The sequence below is a fragment of the Blastocystis hominis genome (genome assembly GCF_000151665.1).
Source record: "Blastocystis hominis, Singapore isolate B (sub-type 7) whole genome shotgun sequence assembly, scaffold_6".
NCBI classification, from domain to species: Eukaryota; class Bigyra; order Opalinata; family Blastocystidae; genus Blastocystis; species Blastocystis hominis.
In genome coordinates this window covers 833002-852756 of record NW_013171865.1, presented here as the reverse complement: position 1 = coordinate 852756, position 19755 = coordinate 833002, and the positions used below count along the sequence as shown (strand labels likewise).

Here is a 19755-nt window from a genome sequence, read left to right as displayed (position 1 = left end):
TCACAAACACGCAAAGCGCTTTAAGGGTTGGGGGCGACGGGGATCTGCGGCAATTCCTTGTTCAGACTGCGCAGCACGCGCGCTCCGCTGATGATATCCGTCGTCATCATCACGATCTCGTATCCACACTGCTCCTACTCTCGTCACGCTCTCCGCGTCCCTACGATCCGCTTCAGCTGTCGAATCGCCGCCATCTCCATGTAGGACATGCCTCCCACCAGCACCACCAACGCCACCTTCTTCCGCATGCCGTTCTCGCGCAGCGAGCTCGCCATTTCCTGCCGGTACTCCTTCACGCTCACCGGCAGCAGCTTCTGGATCTCCGCGCTCACGCCGTTCTGCAGCAGGATCGCCTGCACCAGTCGCCCCGTCAGCGGCGCGTAGCCGCTGGTGACGTAGCTCATGTCGCTCATGTCCATCCCGGTCACGCCGTCCTGCTCCAGGCGCATGCGGGCGCGGATCGTCGCGAAATTGCCGGCCGTCTCTTTCGGAATCAGCAGACCTGCACCTCATCGACAGGCGTCGCTTCTCACCGAGTTTCTGGAGATTGTGGAGGAGCAGGAGCTTGTCGAAGCCGTAGATTTGGAGCAGCGCGTGCCGCACTTCGTCGAACATTTTGGGCTTCAGCCCATTATTCACCAGCGAATACAGAATCAGCAGCCGCATCACCGTCACGAACGACGCCTACGCTTCACGCTCGCCTTCCGCGCGCACTCCCACGTCGGCGAGCGCCACCAGATCGACGGGATTGCCGTCCCCCGAGAGCACCGCGTGCTCGTCCTGCCACCGCGCGCGGAAGTCCTCGTTGTTCGTCACTTTCGACACCGCGTTGAACAGCTACCCCTCACGTCCGCCTCGCTCCCCCACTCCATAATGCGTCTGCGCCAGCTGCTTCCGATTCAGCAGGTCCGGGAGCTTCTGCTGGAACTCCATGAACTCGGCCATGGACACGTTCCCGCTCTGCGGCTTCGCCTTCACTTCCTCTGCCCTCACTCTCCTTTCCCGCCATCCTACCGCCCACCTGCGCCACCTTCTGCGCCAGCACGCGCGCCACCTTCACCACGTTGTAGTCGCGCATTTCCTGGAAGAAGCTGTCCGAGTTGTTCAGCCGGATCGTCAGCATCTTGTCTCCCTTCAGCTCCAGCGTCTTCTCGCTCACCGTCACCGCTCCCCGCTCGATCCCCAGCACCTCGTCCAGCATGCCCTCGTACGTCAGCGGGGTCACAAACGCGGAAACCGGGTCCAGACCGCGGTCCAATAGGATGAGCCGGTCGATTTCGGGAGGCAGGTCCACTTCTGTCAGTTTCCCCGCGGTGCGCGCCTGGAGGAGCATGTCCACCACGGCTTGCGAGTGAGGACCCAAAGCGGTGATCGCGGGGATCACGCCGTAGAGCTGCTGAATCATGGTGAGCGCATCCGCGGTTAATTGCAGACATGTGTAGTCGTGCTTGAGATAGAGCTCGCTACGACACAGGTTTATAAGGAATCGTACGCATAGCTGTCGGGGATGCCAAGAACGAGCAGGTCATCGTCCATCGGGTAGATGTCCAGATTGGTGGAGATGATCGTAGCCGAGTCGAGAATGCCTTCGTTCTTCATCAGTTCGCGGACAAAGCGGGTGATGCGCGGAAAGAAGAAGATGGTGAACGCGGCAGGGGACTAGAATCGGGTTGGTTGCAATGTCTGTACCTCCGCCTCTTCAAGCTTTCGGATGTAATTTGCTGTCATCTTTATATCTTCAGGAATTGGACGAATGAAGAATAGAACGTTCGGAGATGTGATGGAGGCCACGGTGTTTGATAATGCAATGAATTGAGTTATACCACATTCCTAGAAAGATATCACAGTATTTGGAGTGTGTACCTTGAGTACAGTGGAACCTTCTGTTACAAAGATCAACTGCTTGTTAATCTGTGAATCTATAATCACGCACTTTTCTCCCTCGATCTACAGTTGAAGGATTTTCGGTCCAATACCTGACTCAACAATTCCTTGATGCGATTTTTCTCTTGATCACGAATAGCCACGAGATTGAGTGGAGAACTGGCAAGAGTTGGTAGTGAAGACATTTCACTTTTCGTTCCTTAATTTGTGTTTGATCCGCAAAAACAGACAGAGTCCCGCGGGTATCAAGGAGGAACTCACTTTCATTTTTCGCTCAATATTATTATGTCCTATTATAGTTCGGATCAGCGACAATTGATCCAAGCCAGCGAATTGGAACACATCCAGATTGCTCTCACTAAAGAGAAACAGAGTATGCTGACCGAAAGGGAGCTTTCAATTTATCAATACCTCATGGCTACAAAGGTATTATTATTCAATTTACGTTTTTCAGTGTAGGATTCGCATTACAATGATGGAATGAGTTCCATGTCCCGCCTGTTCTGTAATTTTCGTATTTTTCATGCTGAGTCTAGTCGCTCATGTTCAAAATCCTTGTTGCCTTGGAGGAGACTGGAAGAGATGCCCGATTCATTCTATTTACGCGTACTACTGCATGGCTAGACATTGTATGCAGTCTACGGAAATGTGTCGTCACTGCGTTCAGTTTTTTGGGTATTTGAATTACTTTTCTTGGCAATAGAAACGATTCCGTCAAGGCAGTGTACGATTCCTATCGGAGTAATTTAGACAAGGCCATGAATCACATACAAATATGTAATGTATACCTTTTGTCTTTGCTTGGTCTTAGATTATAGAAATGTTGGAAGTGCGTTGTAAATCCAGAGATCCGAAGTACTTCTCTTGAGATCGTTTCCACGTAGCGATGAGCAGTCTGTCAACGAACCGCTCGATGGACGAAGAATACACAGCCAAGCCCTGGGAAGAGTCCTGCATCCACATCCCAGACGGACTGTTCTACTCGCAAAACGAGAAGAATAGCAAGAAGGGCTATCTCCGCCTGATCCCCGTGAGCTTCGAGAACGACGTTGTGGGGTGCGATGACTACCAATCCCTCGTGAGAGTAGCGAAGATGGCGGCGTGCGACGCATAGGAAATGCGAAAGAACGAGCAGTACGTGCAGATGAAGAATATGGATTATGGACACATCGGAAACGCGGAGAAAAGGTATCGAAGCATCGTCACGGAGGATATGGTCAAGCAGATCATCCGAAACCTGCCTTTTCTGTCGAATTTCTCGATGACCACCGCGTGTGTCGAGCGGTTATCGCTGGCGTTGAAGGAGTATTTGACCTATGTGCTCCAGGTCTGCAAGCACGAGCATGAGCAAGTGGCGTTGCTGACTGGATCGAACTCTGAAGTGATCACAAAGGCGGATATTCAACGCGCCATTCAGCGCCATCCATTCATTTTAAGTGCTTTTCCTTCCTTGTGATTTGTTTGTTGAATGATGTGATTGCTTTGTTGCGAATGGGCGTGCGAGAGAGATGGGATGAAAGAAAGAAAGAATGAAGGAATTGATAGATGGTTGTAGTAATAGAAAACAAGGAAGAGTCAGGGTTGTGAGTGAAAGAAAAAAACGAGAATAAATGAATGAATGAATGACTGAATGACTGATTGACTGATTGACTGATTGACTGATTGATTGATTGACCGATCGATCGATCTATTCATACATTCATTCGATGTGTATGGATTCATATCTAGCCACATGTAGCATAAACCTCGATGAACAAACATCAATACAATAAAAGTGAAAAAACTAGAGCGTGTATAAATGAAAGGAACAAAAACGAGAACGCTTCAGACTGGGACGAACAGTCATTAGGATGTTCCCACTTAAATATTTCCGATTCTATACATTAATACTTCGCAGTGGTAGTACAGGTAATATACAAATGGCTTTCTTGTGCTTTGACAACACTATCTCGGTACATAAACTAAACATCAAACAGATATCCATCCCCGACATCTCTTCAAACAGACTCGGCTTTGATGTCACCTTCTCGCTGTCTATCCTCCGAACACGACGATCAAATGTGTGCCGCAATCTAGGATAAAACGTAAGGATCTGGAATACGTTGTATTTACATCAAATGCTTTCCTTCGAGACTCGCATATACCGATAGAATCTGTCATGGTCCGTGTTATAGGTCCGATATTCTCTTTGTTTTCCTCACAACTCCGTATTTGGTGTGCGATACTCTGCGAATCTAAAATCGGGAGAACCGAATCCTTCTTCTTCCAACCTCCTGCTTTGATATCTTCCGTTACGATATTTGCACACATAAGCGGTGCATTCATTTTAGACAATTACAAGAAAGCTAAGAGAGAGGAGAAAAATGCCCTCCTTTTTTATCCCGCCAAACTTGAATGAAACGCTCATTCCCTCCAAATCACTGTATCTCGTGAATTGCGGTGATTGCATGATGCCCTATTTATGTACATGCGGTGGGGATCATAAAATACATAGAGTACCAAAATGGAGTGGATAGTGATATTAAACGATATTGAGATGTGAATTTGTAACACTGCATGTGTAGAAATTCAATGAATAGAATATGTTTGTGATTGTTCGACCACGCATTGTGTATTCAGTCAAGAAAAGTGAACAATCCAAAAGATTTATTCATTGATCCCATTGCTATCGTCCAATAGCAATAGAGTAACAACAAGAATCGACAAATACAACACTTCATGCTATTTTTTGTTATTGTATTATTTTTAATAAAGAAGCAAGCACAAGGATATTATTATTCTCCACATACCATACCATTTGCTTCAAACATACACAACACATATTCCATTGTTGTGAAAAAAGTGCTACTATGAATGTATTCCATAGTATGATATATATATCTAATATCATTCCCTAGGATACTTATTTTCCATAACAAACTCCTTTATTCATCACTCCACATACTATTCCATTTCTCTAACCGATTATTATTATCATCATTATTATCGTATTTCAATAGAATTGTATTACAAATCACAATTCCCCAAAACACAAGGTATTTTTGCATTACCAAAATTTCCCTGTATTTTCAAATTGCATTGTTTCATAGAATGGACATAAAGGAAGCTTCTTCTGTGAAACTCGATCAGCTAAAGGGATCTGGATGGGTTGTAATGTATCCCTCTTATATTGATAGCTCCATGTCTGTAAAGGACGGGAGAAAGGTGAGAGCGGATCTATCCTGTATGTTATTTAATGGCAACATTCGATTCTAGGTGAAAACCCTACAGTTCAGGAAGTGGCAAAGGCTTGTATACAATTAGGTCTCGATTGTCTTATTGAAGTATGGAATCACTTTCCAAATACTATCGTAGCCTAAGCGATATCCCAAGAAGTGGTGGGTTCCGGGAAGATGTCGTATTCGTATTCATAATGCAGACGGAAGCCCGTGTAACAAATCTGTGAACTCACGTAGCAATTCTAGGCCCAAGTGATGCATAGGAAAGGAGCTGTTTCATGAAGTGGGTAAGGTAATTCCTCAAATCCGTCAACAAATGAGAGAGCAAATGAGCGCATCCCAAAAGGGAGGTCCGGCACCTGCGGGATCGCAGAACAAAGCGAAACCGAAAGGAAAGGGCAAGGGTCGAAAGAAATGATCTGTTTGTTAACAAAGAAGGCTCCTCGCTTCACAAAGAGAGCAACTAGCTTCATGCACATTCGAACTAAGTAGTAAATTAGCAACACTTCTTCTTGGTCTCGGCCCCCGATTCTGCCGCCCCGGTGATCTTCTGCGAATTCGATTGCTGTCCATTCACCTTGACTCCGTCCTTGTCTCCCAAGGTGATCGCGCCCGATTTGATCCGCTTGATGATTTCCCGCGCGGTCAGAATGAACACGTTGTCCACATTGTACCCCGTCTTCGCAGAAGTCTCCAAAAACATGAGTCCATTCGCTTTGGCGAACGCTTCTCCGTCCGCGTAGCTCACCACTTTGTCTTCCTCTTTCACATCGTTTTTGTTTCTACGCGTTATCTCGCTCCCTCGCCCCTACCCCACCAACGTGATCACGATATTCGGGTTGGTGGAGTTGCTTTGCACTGCCGACAGCCACGACTGCAGCTTCTCGTACGATTGCAAATTTGTCATGTCATACACGAGAATCGCTGCGGCAGCTTCACGATAATAAGCACGAGTAATGGCCTGGAAGTCTTCCTGACCGGCAGTGTCCCAAATCTGCAGCTTCACATTCTCTCCATCAATGTTCAGGGACGAGCTACCAAAATCGACACCGATCGTAGGTCCCACGTTGGCCGCAAAACGACGGTTGGTAAATTGGAGAAGCAGACACGATTTGCCAACAGACATGCTACCCACGATAATAAAACGCATAACATATTTCGTAGGACCATCAGCAGGCTTCACTACACATTGCTGGGTTTGTGGCGTGGAGGAGGTTTCACTTGTATAAGCAGTTGGAACAGCTAATGGAGGCGAGGCAAACGTAGTTGTAGGTACAGGAGATGGATTCGGATGGGTTGAGTCATGTGGTACAGCTGTCTGAACTGCTGGCGCTGGACTCGCATTGTTCGGAACTACACGAATAATGTCGAAATTGAACGATTACCAGACGAGGCAGGAGGAACAAATGCTTCTCCATTCACAGAAAAGTAAATCTTGTCTCCATCTTCAAGTTCGGATACACTCGTAATCTGGCCCCCTAATTCGTTGTATACTATCGAATTTGGGCCTTGAGGCTTATTCACCTTTAGCGAAATCTTATATAACACTTGCTCCCAAGACTCTGTCCTTGCTACGTATAGACTACTATTCCCCATTTCGGGTTCTCCATTTATGCAACATTTCACTTCTATTTTGTTCATCTTCCTTGATTATTGCAACACATCTTTTCTATAGGAGTCATTGGCGTCAGAATTTTCGAATAATCGCGGTTCCGCGGGATCGCTTAAACAATCGTATTCCACAGGAATTGAGTGTTGGTGTGGGATACTATTGTAGTATGAGTTGATTGAGCATAGGTCGTTCAAAATGCATTAGAGTATCTAAGTGTATTCGAATTCTCTATGTTGTTACTTTTGATTTGTACAGCTGATAAAACTGTAGAAGGAGGGGAATAGAGATATACAATAGTTACCTAGATTTGATTCGTTGAAAAGGAACGGAAGTGAGATTCGAGTAGAGTCGTTCGAGATTGTATTGAACCAGATGGATTTTTTCTATGTTGAATAACTCTCGAACATGTGCAGATTTCAAAGATGATAGTGATTCATGGAATGAAGCAATCTGCACATGGAATGAAGCAATCCACTCATCGAATGAAGCAATCCACTCATCGAGTGAAGCAATCCGCACATCGAGTGAAGCGCGCTATACACTCCTTTATCGCAAACAAACAAACAAACAAACAAAGGCAACAACAAAACCATAACAATAACAAAACAATAGCAATGTCACATTGTCTTGGGTTCAAGGAAGGGGATGTGCAGAATTCCGCACGAAGCCAGAAGATTTAAAATCATAGATAATAGATAAATAGAGATCAGGATAACACCAAACTTTTTGGTATAAGTAAACTTTTGCAGCGGCACCACAATCAGTGTCGTCAAAAGCGTCAAGATCAAAAAGATAAACGTGAGATTGATGACAATCGTATCTTCTCCCAGCGTGATGTCCTCATCCCTACGACTCGTCCCCACTCCGCACCCCTACGGAAATTCCACCATTCGGATGCCCAGCGCGACTCCCAGCCCCATCAGCATCGAGAACATCGGCGCTAGAGTTGAGTTCCATCCCCGCCGCTACATGCGTAGATTCCACCAATGGCCATCTGCGGATATCCCTGCTTGGTGATGGTGACGTCTCCCACGAGATCGCTGATCGAGTTCCCCACAGCGAGCACAGTGAGACCCATCACGAACGGCTGAATGCCCGCGATCGACCCCAGCGCGTTCATCAGATTCACCAATTCGTCCGCGATCTCTTCGACCCACATGATCGACATGAAGAACGACACAAACAGAATGATCTACGCGTGACGGCCTCGCCAGACCCGCACAAAAAACATGGACTGCTTGGGCGCTCCCTCGAAGGGCATGCAGCAGGCGAAGAACACGAACAGCACCAGGGAGATGCCCAGCAGCACCACCCAGCAGGGCAGTCCGAACATCAGCTCCGACAGCGCTTTCTCCGACTTGTGGAAGATGAACAGCGGCATGCCGAACGCCGTGGACAACAGCAAAAACTTGTCGTAGCGCTCTTCCATCACCACGGGGATCGTCATGTTTCGCAGAAGGGTCATGGGCGCCTCCAGCCAGTACACGATCTTGTTCATCCAGCTGAGCTTCCGGTAGTACTCCACTTCGCAGCGCACCGTCTGCTTCAGCAAGGCCCACCTCGACGTCTTCGCGGGCGGCTGCGTCTCGGGCGGGAACGCGTCGACCAGCAATTCCTGGTTGTCCTTGGAGTAGTCGGGCGTCTGGTGCTGCACCAGCATCATCCCCATCAAGTCGCTCGCCGAAGCCATTTTCGAGTCGAGCAGAAGTTCCGACTCCGACTCCGAGCCCGATTTCGCTCCCATGGAGCGAGTCGGAGAGTGCGGAGAGTGCGTGGGCGAGTGTTTCTCAGAATGAATGGGAGAATGCTTTTCAGAATGGACGGGCGAATGCTTTTCAGAATGGACGGGCGAGTGCTTTTCAGAATGAATGGGCGAATGCATGGACGAGTGGACGGAGATATCGTCGAGGAGATTGGTGTGGGAATTGGTGCGCGAGTGGGGCCTGGAATGGCCGTCCAAACTGCCCTCGATGGAAACATCCAGAGAACCTTCCTCGTACGACTCCGACAGGCGATGCGTGTGTTCGTTGGGCATTCCCGAGTTGATCGCCACTTCGTTCTGCAGCTCCGCGTCGTCGTCCTCCTCGATCGGCGAGATGTCGCCCGACATGGCTTCCAGCAGCGGCGCGCCGTCGTTGCTGTACAAGAGGCGCAGCGGCTCGGGCGTGGCCATCTTCGACAGCGACCGCGCGGACTTATACCGGTCCGGGAGAATGGGGTGGGTTCCGTCCTCCGAACTCTACGCCATCACCGCTCCGCCGCGCTGCTACGTCGTCGAACTCGTCGAGCACCATCTCCTTGACCATGTGCCGAATGGAGTGCATGGGCTCGGACATGATCTTCACCTTGGCCGTGACCGACAGACCCGTCGTTCCGACCAGCTCATCCACATCGTCTACCGTTCACCTCGCTCTCCGTTCCCACTTTGCGACAGCAGCATTTCGCGCGAACCTCCAGTGTGCAGCAACTCCTACTCCTCACGTCCGCCCCTCAAAGCGACAGCGTCCTCGTAGACCTCCGCGGACTGCTTTCGGAAGATGATGACGATGGCCACGTAGACGAAATAGATGACGAAGAAGCCCACGACTTCCCACACGTGGACCTTCCCGTCGAAAAACACAACTACCAAATAGACTGTCGACACCTTCACGGTTAGAGAGGGAGCGTCGCAAGCATACGATGTAGGTGATCAGATCACGGAAGAAGGATAGCGGATTCACGCGACATTCGCTCATAAACGCTACCACACCGGTGATGACCGTAGTGATGAAGAGACCCGCGCCCAGATTGGAGCCCATACCAATGTGGGAGTATCCGCTCACCACGGCGGACATCAAAGCAAACACATCCGGTCCTCCATTTCCAAACGAAAGGAAAGTGACACCAGCGATACTAGGCGGTATGCCCATCTTCTCCACCATGTCTGTCAGGGCCACACAGAAATATTTATCTGCGGTTGTGGCCAGAATGTAGATAATGTAGCAGAGCAGACATACCCAACAAATAGGTAGCACGACCTTCTGCCATCCATGTGCTACGCAGTCCTGAAGGTATCTACACACAAGTTCGAACATTCAATTGCAAACAAGTAGTTGAATAGCCCTGCCTTGTCAGTGCATCCCACCTCGTCACAGGAATATTTTTCCTAAATAGCAAGCAAAAAGAAGCACATGCCATGATTTGGTATCCACACGTATTATTCTCGCTTCCAATATCATAGAAAAGATATGTCAAAGAGTTTGGAGAGGGAGATGTCCGCCTACCATACTTCACTAAGTTTCAACCGAGTACACGACCAAACTTACAGCTTGCTATTGTAGTAGCCACAACGATCGAAAGTATTACGATAGGCTTCAAAATAGTAAGTTTTTTCATCAGAAAAACCATTTAATGTAAATAAGCTAGACTTTGTGGAAACCAAATACAATAATACTATTTAACTTACCCCATGGAGTTGTACAACGTTACCCATTTTTTGCTTTCCTTATTATTCTTGTTGTAGCAATTGAGCAGGAGCGAAAGAGATAGTTGATCTGAAAATGATACGATATCGGTTATTGTTCAACCTGCTTCCGGATATAAGAGCGCAACACCGATCGGGATGTATAGGAACTTTGGAAACAACATATTTGGATCGATACAACTTCAAACATTTTCCCAGTCGCAATCCATTTTTTATTTTGCTTGCTCCCAAATGTTCGCTTTTCCGAAACGGATCGCTACATCATTGTGGGCAAGGAGAGACAATTTTTGCATGCGCACGTTCGCCATTCAAGGAAAACGTGCAGTTCTGGGAATCGAGACAAGCTGTGATGATACTTGCGCCGCGGTGGTTTTAGAAGACGGAACAATTATTCATTCTGCGCAAACGTCCCAGCACCGAGAAAATCAGCAGAAAGGAGGAGTCGTTCCATCGATTGCTGCTCAAAATCACCGCCACAACCTTCCTATCGTTGTCGAGGAGGTGCTCCAGCATGCAACTGTCGACACGATTGATGCAGTCGCTCTGACCATCGGACCGGGCCTCGCTCCATGTCTAGGCGCAGGTCTCGACTTTTGCAAGCAATTCTGCTCGGAGTTCCACAAGCCTCTCATTCCCGTGCATCACATGGAGGCCCACGCCATGGTTCCCACACGTACAAGCTGTCTCTTCTACCCCTCCCTCTCCTTTCTGATTTCGGGCGGCCACACACAGCTCCTCTACTGCAGCGACCATCTCCACCCGTTTTTAGAAGTGGGTTCTTCGCTCGACGACGCGTGCGGCGAATGCATCGACAAAGTCGTCCGCGAAATTCTCCGACTTACGCCCTCCATCCACACTCCCAAACACGGCGGAGCACAGCTCTCCGAGTGGTCCACCCAGTACCAAACACACAAAGCGCAGAAGAATCCCCGCGAACCCGATTTCCCCGCGTTTCCACTGCCATTGGCGCGGCGGCCCACCGCGGATTTTTCGTTCGCGGGACTCAAAACGCACTCGATCCGCGTGATTCACCAGCTCCACGCGGCGAACAAACTCGATGAACCCACGGTCGAACGATTTGCGTTCGAATTCGAACGAGCGATCGTTCGCCACCTTGTAAACAAACTGCAGCGCGCAACCAATGCGTTCCCTGAAGTCCGCTCGCTTGTTCACTTCGTGGAAATATGTGACTCGTAGTGCTGTGGTGGCGGAGTGATGAGCAACCCCACGTTGCAGGCTGCATTGCGATCTTTTGGGGAAGAGAGAGGGATCGAGGTTTTTATTCCCCCCAAAGCGTATACTATTTTTACTTTGAAGTGCTTATTGTCATAGACAATGTACGGATAATGCGGTAATGATTGCATGGCGAGGTTTGCAGCTATTAAATGCGGGAAGGGGTTTGGTCTATGAGAACGAGCTGGAAACGCTCCGATATGATGATAAATTGTCCTTTAGCAGGTTCGATTGGGAGTAACTTGCATAGTGGTATCCTTATGGCCCTGTACTTTTGGCGATGTTCCTATGCACCTCCAAGAGGGAAAATCTGATTTCATTGTTCTGCTTAGTCCCGTGCGTTTTGTTTGTTTGTTTAAATCGTATTTTTCTCAATACGAATTGATATCGACGTATGGCAGACGCTGATGTAGGTTTTGATCTTTCGTGGCCTTCCCTTACCGTGTTTAGCTCTTCAAACTGTCCAATGATTCAGACACCTCAAGTCAGAACAAGTAGTCATGTCTATTCTGTGTGAGTCTGTAGATCACCCGAAGAAAATTCACTCCTAACAGATTATGCCCTTCTTCAAATCCTGGGAGATGAAACACTGCTTGATGAGATGAAACATTCCGAGTCGACGATGGACGAGTATTTCCACAACCCTGCGATGATTGAGAAGCTCATTCGGTACATGTTGGGTAGATTGTTCATGTGCAGATATATTCTTCAGGAAGACCTCGAAGGCGTGGAAGACTACAACCACTATTGCTATTCTCGCAATGCGGCGCTTCTTCTGTGCTCAAGTCTGTCCCTCTCGATTGGCGTGCTAAGCGACCTCCGCCTCTTCGGACTGATCTGCACTCTGATCGACAAAGACCACTACAGTCCCCAGTAGGCGATTCCTCCTCCATGATCCCCAGCAACGCCATGTGCTTCGCGATGATCGTGGAATCGCTCTGCCGCAACCAGCTGAACGTCCTCCCGAACTACGTCTTCGAGCACCCCTCCGTCCTCGACGATCTCGCCTCGCATCTCGAGAATCTGAACATAGTCCGCGCGCTGTTCGCTCTCTACACCAGCAGCGACGAGCCCATTTTAGACGCCGCCTGGCTCACTCCCCGCCTCCTCCGCGGGCTCCACAGCTACGACTCCTCGGACAACTGCTTCGCTTTTCTCTTCAAACTCATTTCCCTCCTCGCTCTCGAAGAGTTTCCACGATCCCCCGCGGTTATCCCTAGTCCCGAGGACCCGGGCGTGGTGGCGACGCTCTACCAAGACATCTTCGCCAGCGCGGCATTCCGCGAGGCCTTCGAGCGGGATCTTCTTCGCCTTCTTTCTCTGCGCGATCGCATGGATTCCGAGGCCGACAACGGCTGTCAGCTCTGCTTCAAAGCCATGCGCCGCGTGCTCGAGCTCTCCCACGAGAAGCGTTTCGGTTCTCCGTTTCCACGATCCGTAGTGCAGCTGCCGATCTCCCTCGACGACGACGCCTTCCCCGACGACGCGCGATCCGACAACGCGATCGCCTTCGCCTTCCGCCAGCCGCTGCTCGACGTTCTGCACCGCGCGCGCGCCACGCTGCTCGACGTCCTGCAGGCCTTCCACGCCCCGGACCCCGTTCCCCGTTTCCCCTTTTCTCCTCATTCGTAGAAACGCGAGCTCTGCCCGAAAGCCTTGCCGGAATTGCTCAGACTGCTCGGCGAAGCCGTGTGCTGCGAGCGGCGCGCGAGCGGCGCGCTGGACCAGGAACTGCTGGAGGCGCTGGACGCAGCGATGGCGGGGAGCGTGGTGTGCTACTATCGGAACTCGTTTCTGCACGGAACGGTGAAGAAAATCTACAAAACGCTGGTGGATTCGCGCGATCCGAGCATTGTGCAGTGTGCGATTTTCTCTCTTTTGGACGCTCATTCGCAGTTATCATGCAGAATAGCAGGGTCTTCGAGGCCATCGACGCGTCCTCCGTACGTGCCGAGGCGAGGGTTGAGGGTAGGACTGCCGGGTCCCCGCGGTGATCGCGCTGAAGAACATCTTTCATCGGTTTTACAAGATGAAAGAGCGTCGCGAAGAGTTCAAAGCGGGCGCCAAGTTCGCGAAGATGCTCGAGCAGTTCGATCTGGAGGAGGAGTTCAAGCCGCTGCGGGAGATCGATGTAGAGCTGGGGCGGAGGCGTGATGTGTAGCTTGATAAGAATCCCGTCGGGACGAGGGAGGGAAATGAGATGTAGATCGTGTCGCCGATGGACTATTATATTCAGCTGAATAATCTTATGATGCTTTTAGATGACAATGAGAAGAGCAATCTCTTACAATTGTTCTCTCAGCTGGAAGGTGCTGCGATCGATGTGACACAGGATGGAGATGCCGATGAGCACCAATTTGATGAGATCGAGGAGGAAGAAGAAGAGGAAGAAGAGGAAGAGGAAGAAGAGACAGGGGAAAGGATCGTCGAGATGTAGTGGAATTCCAAAAATCGGGACTTTTGACTGTTCTTTTTGTTTTGAAATAGCAAGATTAAACTGGTATACAATCGATTTGACGATTATGTATCAACAAATTCGTCCGCCTGCGCCAGGATATATGTCAGGATCGGTACCTCCTCCAAGACCGATGGCATATGCACCTTCGATGCCACAAGTCATTCCAGGTCCTGGAGGATATGTGCCGCAGCCTATGATGAATCCTCCTAGACCAATGGTCCCTGCTACGAATCCGACAATGATTCCGGGTCCTATGAATCCACCTATGATGCAAGGTCCCATGAATCCATCGCCCTATCAAAGTTATCCGGTTCCATCGGCTCCAGTGAGTGCGCCCGTAGAAAGAGTCGCCGAACAGTAGTGATTTTGGTAGTGTATCAAATGAAGAAATCCATATCCCAATCCATCTGTTCCAAATGTGAAGATTACTCGTTGTCGTTTTAGGTGTAGGAGCATTCCGTTACGCTCAACCCGCTATACTTAGCCGACTCAAAGAATGAAGAGATCAAAACTTCGCAACTAGATGTAGGAGATGTGTGGACTGCATGTAACTTGAAGGATATCGACTGGATGAAGAGTGTAATCGAAAATACTCGTAAAGAAGTGCGTAAGGTTAGCTGGTATATTTCCCCTGTAGAGCGTTTTAAAGAGCTTGTTCCCTTTTCTGTTTTCTCACAAACAACACTTTCAGAAACTTTCAGAAACTTTCAGAAACTTTCAGACACTTTCAGACACTTTCAGATACTTTCAGACACTTTCAGACACTCGATTAGTTCTCCAGCTTCTCCGTGCTGAACGCCTTCGTCGTCTCCTCCAATCCCTTAAAGTACTTCACCGTCTTCACACGCAGCTCCAGCGTGGCATCCTCATCGCACACGATCATCGCGTTCTTGTGCATCTGCAGGCACGACACGGTCCACATGTGGTTCACTCCCTCCTCGACGCACTTAGCCAGAGCGAACGCCTTGTGCGCTCCGTTAATGATAATGACCACTTCGCGAGCGTCCAGAATGGTGCCCACGCCCACGGTCAACGCCGTCTTCGGCACTTTGTTGATGTCATAATCGAAGAAACGGCTGTTCGCGATCACCGTATCGTAAGCAAGCGTCTTCACGCGAGTTCGCGAGCTCAGCGAGGAACCAGGCTCGTTGAACGCAATGCCATCAGGGCCGATGCCTCCGAGGAACAGCTCGATGCCTCCGTACTTCTTGATCTCCGCTTCGTAGTTGGCACATTCCTCGAGCAGATCGGGAGCGTTTCCGTTCAGAATATGGATATTCTGAGGACTAGAGGGGTAAACAAAACAGAGATAGCAAGTACATGATATCAATGTGCTGGAAAAGGTTTTTGTACATGAAGGAGTGGTAGCTCTCAGGGTGGTCCACGGGCAGGTTCACGTACTCGTCCATGTTGAAAGTAACCACGTTCTTGAAGGAGATACGTCCATCCTTGTAAGCCTGCACAAGTCTCTTGTAAACACCGATGGGAGAAGAACCGGTGGGGAGACCTAGCGATTTATGCAAAAGATTCAACCAAATACCCAAAACGAAAGGTCTTTCAGGAGTGGGGTTGAACTTGTTAATACGGTCAATCACATAGTTGGCAACATAGTCGCACAGGAAGTCGTAGTTCTCCTTAATTACAAGACGCATAACTAAAGTAAATAAAAATAATAAAAATAATGAAAGGGGATTGGAAAGAGATTGATGCTCCAAACCATACTCAATCTTCGCGGGACGACATGCAAACTATCAACTTTCCTTGATAGGACGTGTTTTGGACTTTGATAGTTTGTAATCCCTGAGAAACTTGCTGTAGTCGCTAAAGACACATTTTGTTTTCCTTATTGTTATCCCACTAATTGCTAATTATCCGGTGATACAAGTATTGTAGTCGCGAATGGATTGCCTATTTCAAGGACCCATCATCCCCTTGTTTGCAAGCACAATGCAGTGTTTTGCGCGCGTATTCCTTGATTCTTGTTCCATTAAATGTTGTAGACGAATGGAGACTTTGTGCTTCAGTGTACACCAGAGGGGATTGCATTCCAAGCAACCGGCGCTGCGCTTCAGTCCTTTATTTGTCTGTCGCTTCACAAGGACACGTTCTCTAGTTATCAGTACATTTTGCGGATATTGAAGTGATGAATAGTTGCTCCAGTTCCTTCCATTATGGAGTGAATTCAAAAGCGATTTTGCCGATTTTCAAAGATATCAAACATTTAGCAGCGGTCACAATGAAAGTTCGATCCAGAAGAGCGGTTTGAGCGATAGGTGGAGCAAAACGAAAACGAATTCAGCCTATCCTTTGAGCTGCTGTGCCGCCACGAAGTGAGAAAAGTGTTTCGAATTCGGCTCTTTGATTCCACGCTCAATTCTGTCCGTTTCAACAACGAACATGCTCCAAATAAAATCTCCATGCGTCCCGACCTACTCTGCAAGGCGATTCAGTATCTTCAGACCACTGACGAGATCATTATGAAAGTACAGGATTCTTCCTTCTCTCTGGAGAACATTCCTGCAGCCAACGAAGTCCGTACAGTCAGTAATTTGAGTGTTTCCGATCTGGACGAACTTTCGATCCATGCACCAACATCAATGCGGTTCTTCATCGGAGTCGTTTGCTGTGATGTCTTCATGATGTGTAGGGACTTGTGTCCGTTCTGCAGCTGTTGATGGCCGCAGAAATCCCCTTGCTTCTGATGGAATTCGGAGAAGGGGGCATGATCATGCGAGTGAGCGCGAAACCTGGCTGTGATCGTTCTGGGATGGCGATCGAGTATTTGATGATGACGGGGAGCGAAGAAGACGAGTAAGAGCGTGAATGAGTGTGAATTGTAGGATCGAGCCGGTTTGTGTGGGAATTGAATGCTATGTAGACAAAGCGAGCGATGACCATTCCAATGAACGTCGTAGGACCCGACATGGAGGGAATGGGTAGCCAAATGGGGAACCAAATGGGGAACCAAATGGGGAACCAAATGGGGAACCAAATGGGGAACCAAACGGGGATCACAGTTACTACGACGACAGCAGCTGCAGGAACTACAGGATCGATTGGAGCTGCAGAAACAATGGGAACTGTAGACAGACAGCAGGAGGCCGCGGAATTTAAAGAGAAACGCGTTGAAATCGAGAACGAAGAAGACGAAGAGGAAATGTGGAGACGAGTGAGTGAGGGGGAGAGGGTGAAGCTGTAGAGACGCGAAGAGGAAGAAGAGTGGATGTAATATACGGGGCAACCATGAAAATAGTGTTCAGTCAAATGAATAAACAAACAAACAAAAAACGATTACATTGTTCATTGTTTGCTTAAAAACTCCAAAACGTGTGGAATATGCTGCTGTGTGAGTGGGCAGATATTCAAACCTTCCAAATCCTCCTTCCTCACCCACTTCCTATCGCGATGATCCTTTTCTGGCCACCAATCATATTCCTTTGTACATTTCATCGTAAATAATCTCCACTGAACAGGCTTTCCCAACTTATTCGGATACACAATAGTAGAAATACAGTCACCAAACGTACCCTCAATCTATTCTTCACTTCAATGAATAATTCACACTCCCGCCTCTTCAAAGCACTCTCGGATTGCAGCTTCGCTTTCCGTTTCGTCTGATTCCCAACCACCCTTCGGGAAAACCCATTTATCCTTTCGCTTATGCGATGATATCAGCAAGAATTTGTCTCCCGAATAAACCACGCAACTATTACTAAACTTCTGCAGATGAACGATACCCAACGACAAGACGCGTTTCACCGTCATATCGCTGCTTTTCTCTCCCTTCCCGTGCATTAACAAATGGATAATCGCTCATTTTGCAGGAGGCAAAAAAGGCGTTTCACAGAATCTTCAACGATTAACTTCGCACAAAAGGTACAAATCCAAGGAGATTAAGTACCTCTCATATTCCACATTCAATGCGCGTAATCTCGAGAAAAGCAAAAAGCAAAAAAGGTGAAAAGAGAAGCGCCCACCGGGGGGCTCGAACCCCCGACCACCAGGTTAAGAGCCTGGCGCTCTACCGACTGAGCTAGACGGGCTTGTCTTTCTCCTCTTTCCATTCCTTTTACAACAAACATCGCACGAATACAAATCAGACACTTCCGTCTTCAACTTGTCCTTCTGGATCGTGTGAACGTACTGCTCAGGAATCGGTAGCTCGATCCAGTCCTGCTCGTCGGCCTCCGAAGGGAAGGAGACATTCATGTCGCTGCTCTTGCTGGTCGTGATTCGAAGGGAATCAACGCAGCTGCGCGGCACATACAGCGTGAATCCGTCGGTTTTATCGATCGCAGCCACATGCAAGTTGACGAGACATTGCGCCTTGCACTGCTTGCAGTTAACGACCTCCAGCGTGGACAAGCAACTATCGAAGACCACAGTGGTCTTCTTGCAGCCGTCGATCACCACCGACTTGCCCTTTCCCTTGATGATCACGTTGCATCCCACGCAGTTCACAATGTACACCACGTGATTCATCTTCACCTCCAATTCCACCTTCTCCGTCTGGTTCTCCACCATCCACTTGTTCTGCACCAGCTCGCAGCGCGGCGGTTTCGTCATCACCACTCTACGATTCATCGAATTCTTCGAATTCTACGTCGTTTTCTTCTCCTCCATCTTCACATTCCCGCGCAGCGCCGGGTTTTTGTGGCTCATCTCGCTCTTCTCCACGTGCCGCAGGTTCCGAACCCCGTTCGCTCCCACCAAACTCTGAAGTTCCGCGGCAAAATTGGCGGGAGGCGCAGGAACCGCGGGAGCAGCAGGAGCCGCAGGAACCGCGGGAGGAGGAGCGGTGGAAGGCGCGGAGATGGGAGTGGGATCGGGCTTGTAGGCGGAGAATTCGCAGCCAGAAGCGTTCCATTCGACGCCAATTTCGAATCGATCGGAAATAATCGCGATTAATTCCTTCATGAGGGCGATGACGAGCTTGCTCCACTCCATTGGCTTGTTGTCCATTCTGAATGTGAGCAGAGAGCGTGGGGATTACTTGTTCTTGGCGTCTTTTCGAATTCGATCAATCCAGAAAGTGGCCGAATTCAAACATTCCTGAACCATATTCTCGGGCTTATCGTTCTAGACTCGTCATGGAAACAACACGCGGAATACCACATTCACCCAGAAAATAGAGCCAACGATCTCACGCATCGCCTTCACGTAATTGACAGGGAAGTCACGATCGCGGTTCAAGGCATCCAGCTTCGTGTTGCAATCTTTGACAGGCGCGAAAAGAGTTGCCATCTCGGTTTCGTTCGGCTTCTTGCACACAGCCGCTTTCTGCAAGATCTCCTTCAAGAGTTTGGAGAAGAGGGTATCGAAAATTTCTCCCTACACATCACAGACTACGGATAGCATTACAATCGGCACAAACTTGTCACCTAATGTGTTACTAGCTTTCACAACTGGAACGACAAACTGCTCAACAAACTTGTCGTACCAATCGAGGTTGTTTGCAGGTTGGGCAGGAGCGGGTTTCGCCGGTTCAGGAGCTACGTTTAAAGAATGGCCTTGGATCCTACCCTTCTCAGCAGGCTTCGGCTGCTCCACGACACTAGGGGTACTCACTGGCTTCGCCATCTGCTTTCCCTGCATCTGACACTTGATCTCCTCAAGAGAATTGCTGATCTTTAGCAGCACTTCGTAGGTTTTAGCACTATAATCCATATTAATGATGTATCAATCGAAAAAAAAATTAAGTAACCCGACTTACTTACATCTCAAAATACCGATAGTGGTTCTTGATTATCAACCAACGATACTAACGAATCAAATCAAAAAAGAAGGAAGAAAAGAAAGCCCCAAGTGGGATTCGAACACACGACCTGCCGCTTACGAAGCGGATGCTCTACCAACTGAGCTATTGAGGCGCCTGTCTTCTCTCCTT

The 19755-nt window shown here is 48.8% G+C and overlaps 11 protein-coding genes; 4 read left to right on the top strand and 7 right to left on the bottom strand.

Annotated features, from left to right (window-relative positions):
- Positions 1-13: 13 nt before the first annotated feature.
- Positions 14-2069, bottom strand: GSBLH_T00004430001 (uncharacterized protein; the record flags this gene model as incomplete). XM_013043320.1 has 10 exons in its annotated part: positions 14-134; positions 165-502; positions 534-684; positions 715-837; positions 868-983; positions 1015-1463; positions 1493-1659; positions 1690-1830; positions 1864-1947; positions 1977-2069. 10 exons carry the CDS (start codon positions 2067-2069, stop codon positions 21-23), a joined length of 1776 nt encoding a protein of 591 aa, XP_012898774.1. The 3' UTR covers positions 14-20.
- Positions 2070-2770: 701 nt separating this feature from the next.
- GSBLH_T00004429001 (uncharacterized protein) lies at positions 2771-3340 on the top strand (the record flags this gene model as incomplete). Its single annotated transcript, XM_013043319.1, has 2 exons — positions 2771-2968; positions 2999-3340. 2 exons carry the CDS (start codon positions 2771-2773, stop codon positions 3338-3340), a joined length of 540 nt encoding a protein of 179 aa, XP_012898773.1.
- A 1642-nt stretch (positions 3341-4982) lies between these two features.
- Positions 4983-5520, top strand: GSBLH_T00004428001 (uncharacterized protein; the record flags this gene model as incomplete). XM_013043318.1 has 4 exons in its annotated part: positions 4983-5107; positions 5140-5207; positions 5239-5335; positions 5366-5520. The coding sequence occupies exons 1-4, from the start codon at positions 5038-5040 to the stop codon at positions 5518-5520; spliced, it is 390 nt and encodes a 129-aa protein (XP_012898772.1). The 5' UTR covers positions 4983-5037.
- Positions 5521-5598: 78 nt separating this feature from the next.
- Positions 5599-6743, bottom strand: GSBLH_T00004427001 (uncharacterized protein; the record flags this gene model as incomplete). Its single annotated transcript, XM_013043317.1, has 3 exons — positions 5599-5884; positions 5915-6455; positions 6488-6743. The coding sequence occupies 3 exons, from the start codon at positions 6741-6743 to the stop codon at positions 5599-5601; spliced, it is 1083 nt and encodes a 360-aa protein (XP_012898771.1).
- Positions 6744-7331: 588 nt separating this feature from the next.
- On the bottom strand, positions 7332-8824 carry GSBLH_T00004426001 (uncharacterized protein; the record flags this gene model as incomplete). The annotated part of the gene is made up of 4 exons (XM_013043316.1): positions 7332-7560; positions 7591-7654; positions 7684-7906; positions 7937-8824. The coding sequence occupies 4 exons, from the start codon at positions 8822-8824 to the stop codon at positions 7332-7334; spliced, it is 1404 nt and encodes a 467-aa protein (XP_012898770.1).
- Positions 8825-9184: 360 nt separating this feature from the next.
- On the bottom strand, positions 9185-9788 carry GSBLH_T00004425001 (uncharacterized protein; the record flags this gene model as incomplete). The annotated part of the gene is made up of 2 exons (XM_013043315.1): positions 9185-9358; positions 9393-9788. The coding sequence occupies 2 exons, from the start codon at positions 9786-9788 to the stop codon at positions 9185-9187; spliced, it is 570 nt and encodes a 189-aa protein (XP_012898769.1).
- Positions 9789-10315: 527 nt separating this feature from the next.
- GSBLH_T00004424001 (uncharacterized protein) lies at positions 10316-11374 on the top strand (the record flags this gene model as incomplete). The annotated part of the gene is made up of 1 exon (XM_013043314.1): positions 10316-11374. One exon carries the CDS (start codon positions 10316-10318, stop codon positions 11372-11374), a length of 1059 nt encoding a protein of 352 aa, XP_012898768.1.
- A 430-nt stretch (positions 11375-11804) lies between these two features.
- On the top strand, positions 11805-13847 carry GSBLH_T00004423001 (uncharacterized protein; the record flags this gene model as incomplete). Its single annotated transcript, XM_013043313.1, has 12 exons — positions 11805-11819; positions 11861-11904; positions 11936-12079; positions 12110-12283; positions 12313-12600; positions 12631-12821; positions 12852-13009; positions 13043-13271; positions 13307-13353; positions 13383-13541; positions 13572-13586; positions 13617-13847. 12 exons carry the CDS (start codon positions 11805-11807, stop codon positions 13845-13847), a joined length of 1695 nt encoding a protein of 564 aa, XP_012898767.1.
- A 706-nt stretch (positions 13848-14553) lies between these two features.
- Positions 14554-15520, bottom strand: GSBLH_T00004422001 (uncharacterized protein; the record flags this gene model as incomplete). XM_013043312.1 has 3 exons in its annotated part: positions 14554-15154; positions 15189-15375; positions 15409-15520. The coding sequence occupies 3 exons, from the start codon at positions 15518-15520 to the stop codon at positions 14638-14640; spliced, it is 816 nt and encodes a 271-aa protein (XP_012898766.1). The 3' UTR covers positions 14554-14637.
- A 1631-nt stretch (positions 15521-17151) lies between these two features.
- GSBLH_T00004421001 (uncharacterized protein) lies at positions 17152-17685 on the bottom strand (the record flags this gene model as incomplete). XM_013043311.1 has 3 exons in its annotated part: positions 17152-17402; positions 17433-17574; positions 17606-17685. 3 exons carry the CDS (start codon positions 17683-17685, stop codon positions 17169-17171), a joined length of 456 nt encoding a protein of 151 aa, XP_012898765.1. The 3' UTR covers positions 17152-17168.
- A 188-nt stretch (positions 17686-17873) lies between these two features.
- On the bottom strand, positions 17874-19529 carry GSBLH_T00004420001 (uncharacterized protein; the record flags this gene model as incomplete). XM_013043310.1 has 6 exons in its annotated part: positions 19391-19529; positions 19230-19360; positions 18981-19199; positions 18862-18947; positions 18472-18831; positions 17874-18441 (listed from the first exon to the last, which is right to left on the bottom strand). Exons 1-6 carry the CDS (start codon positions 19446-19448, stop codon positions 17874-17876), a joined length of 1422 nt encoding a protein of 473 aa, XP_012898764.1. The 5' UTR covers positions 19449-19529.
- Positions 19530-19755: the final 226 nt, after the last annotated feature.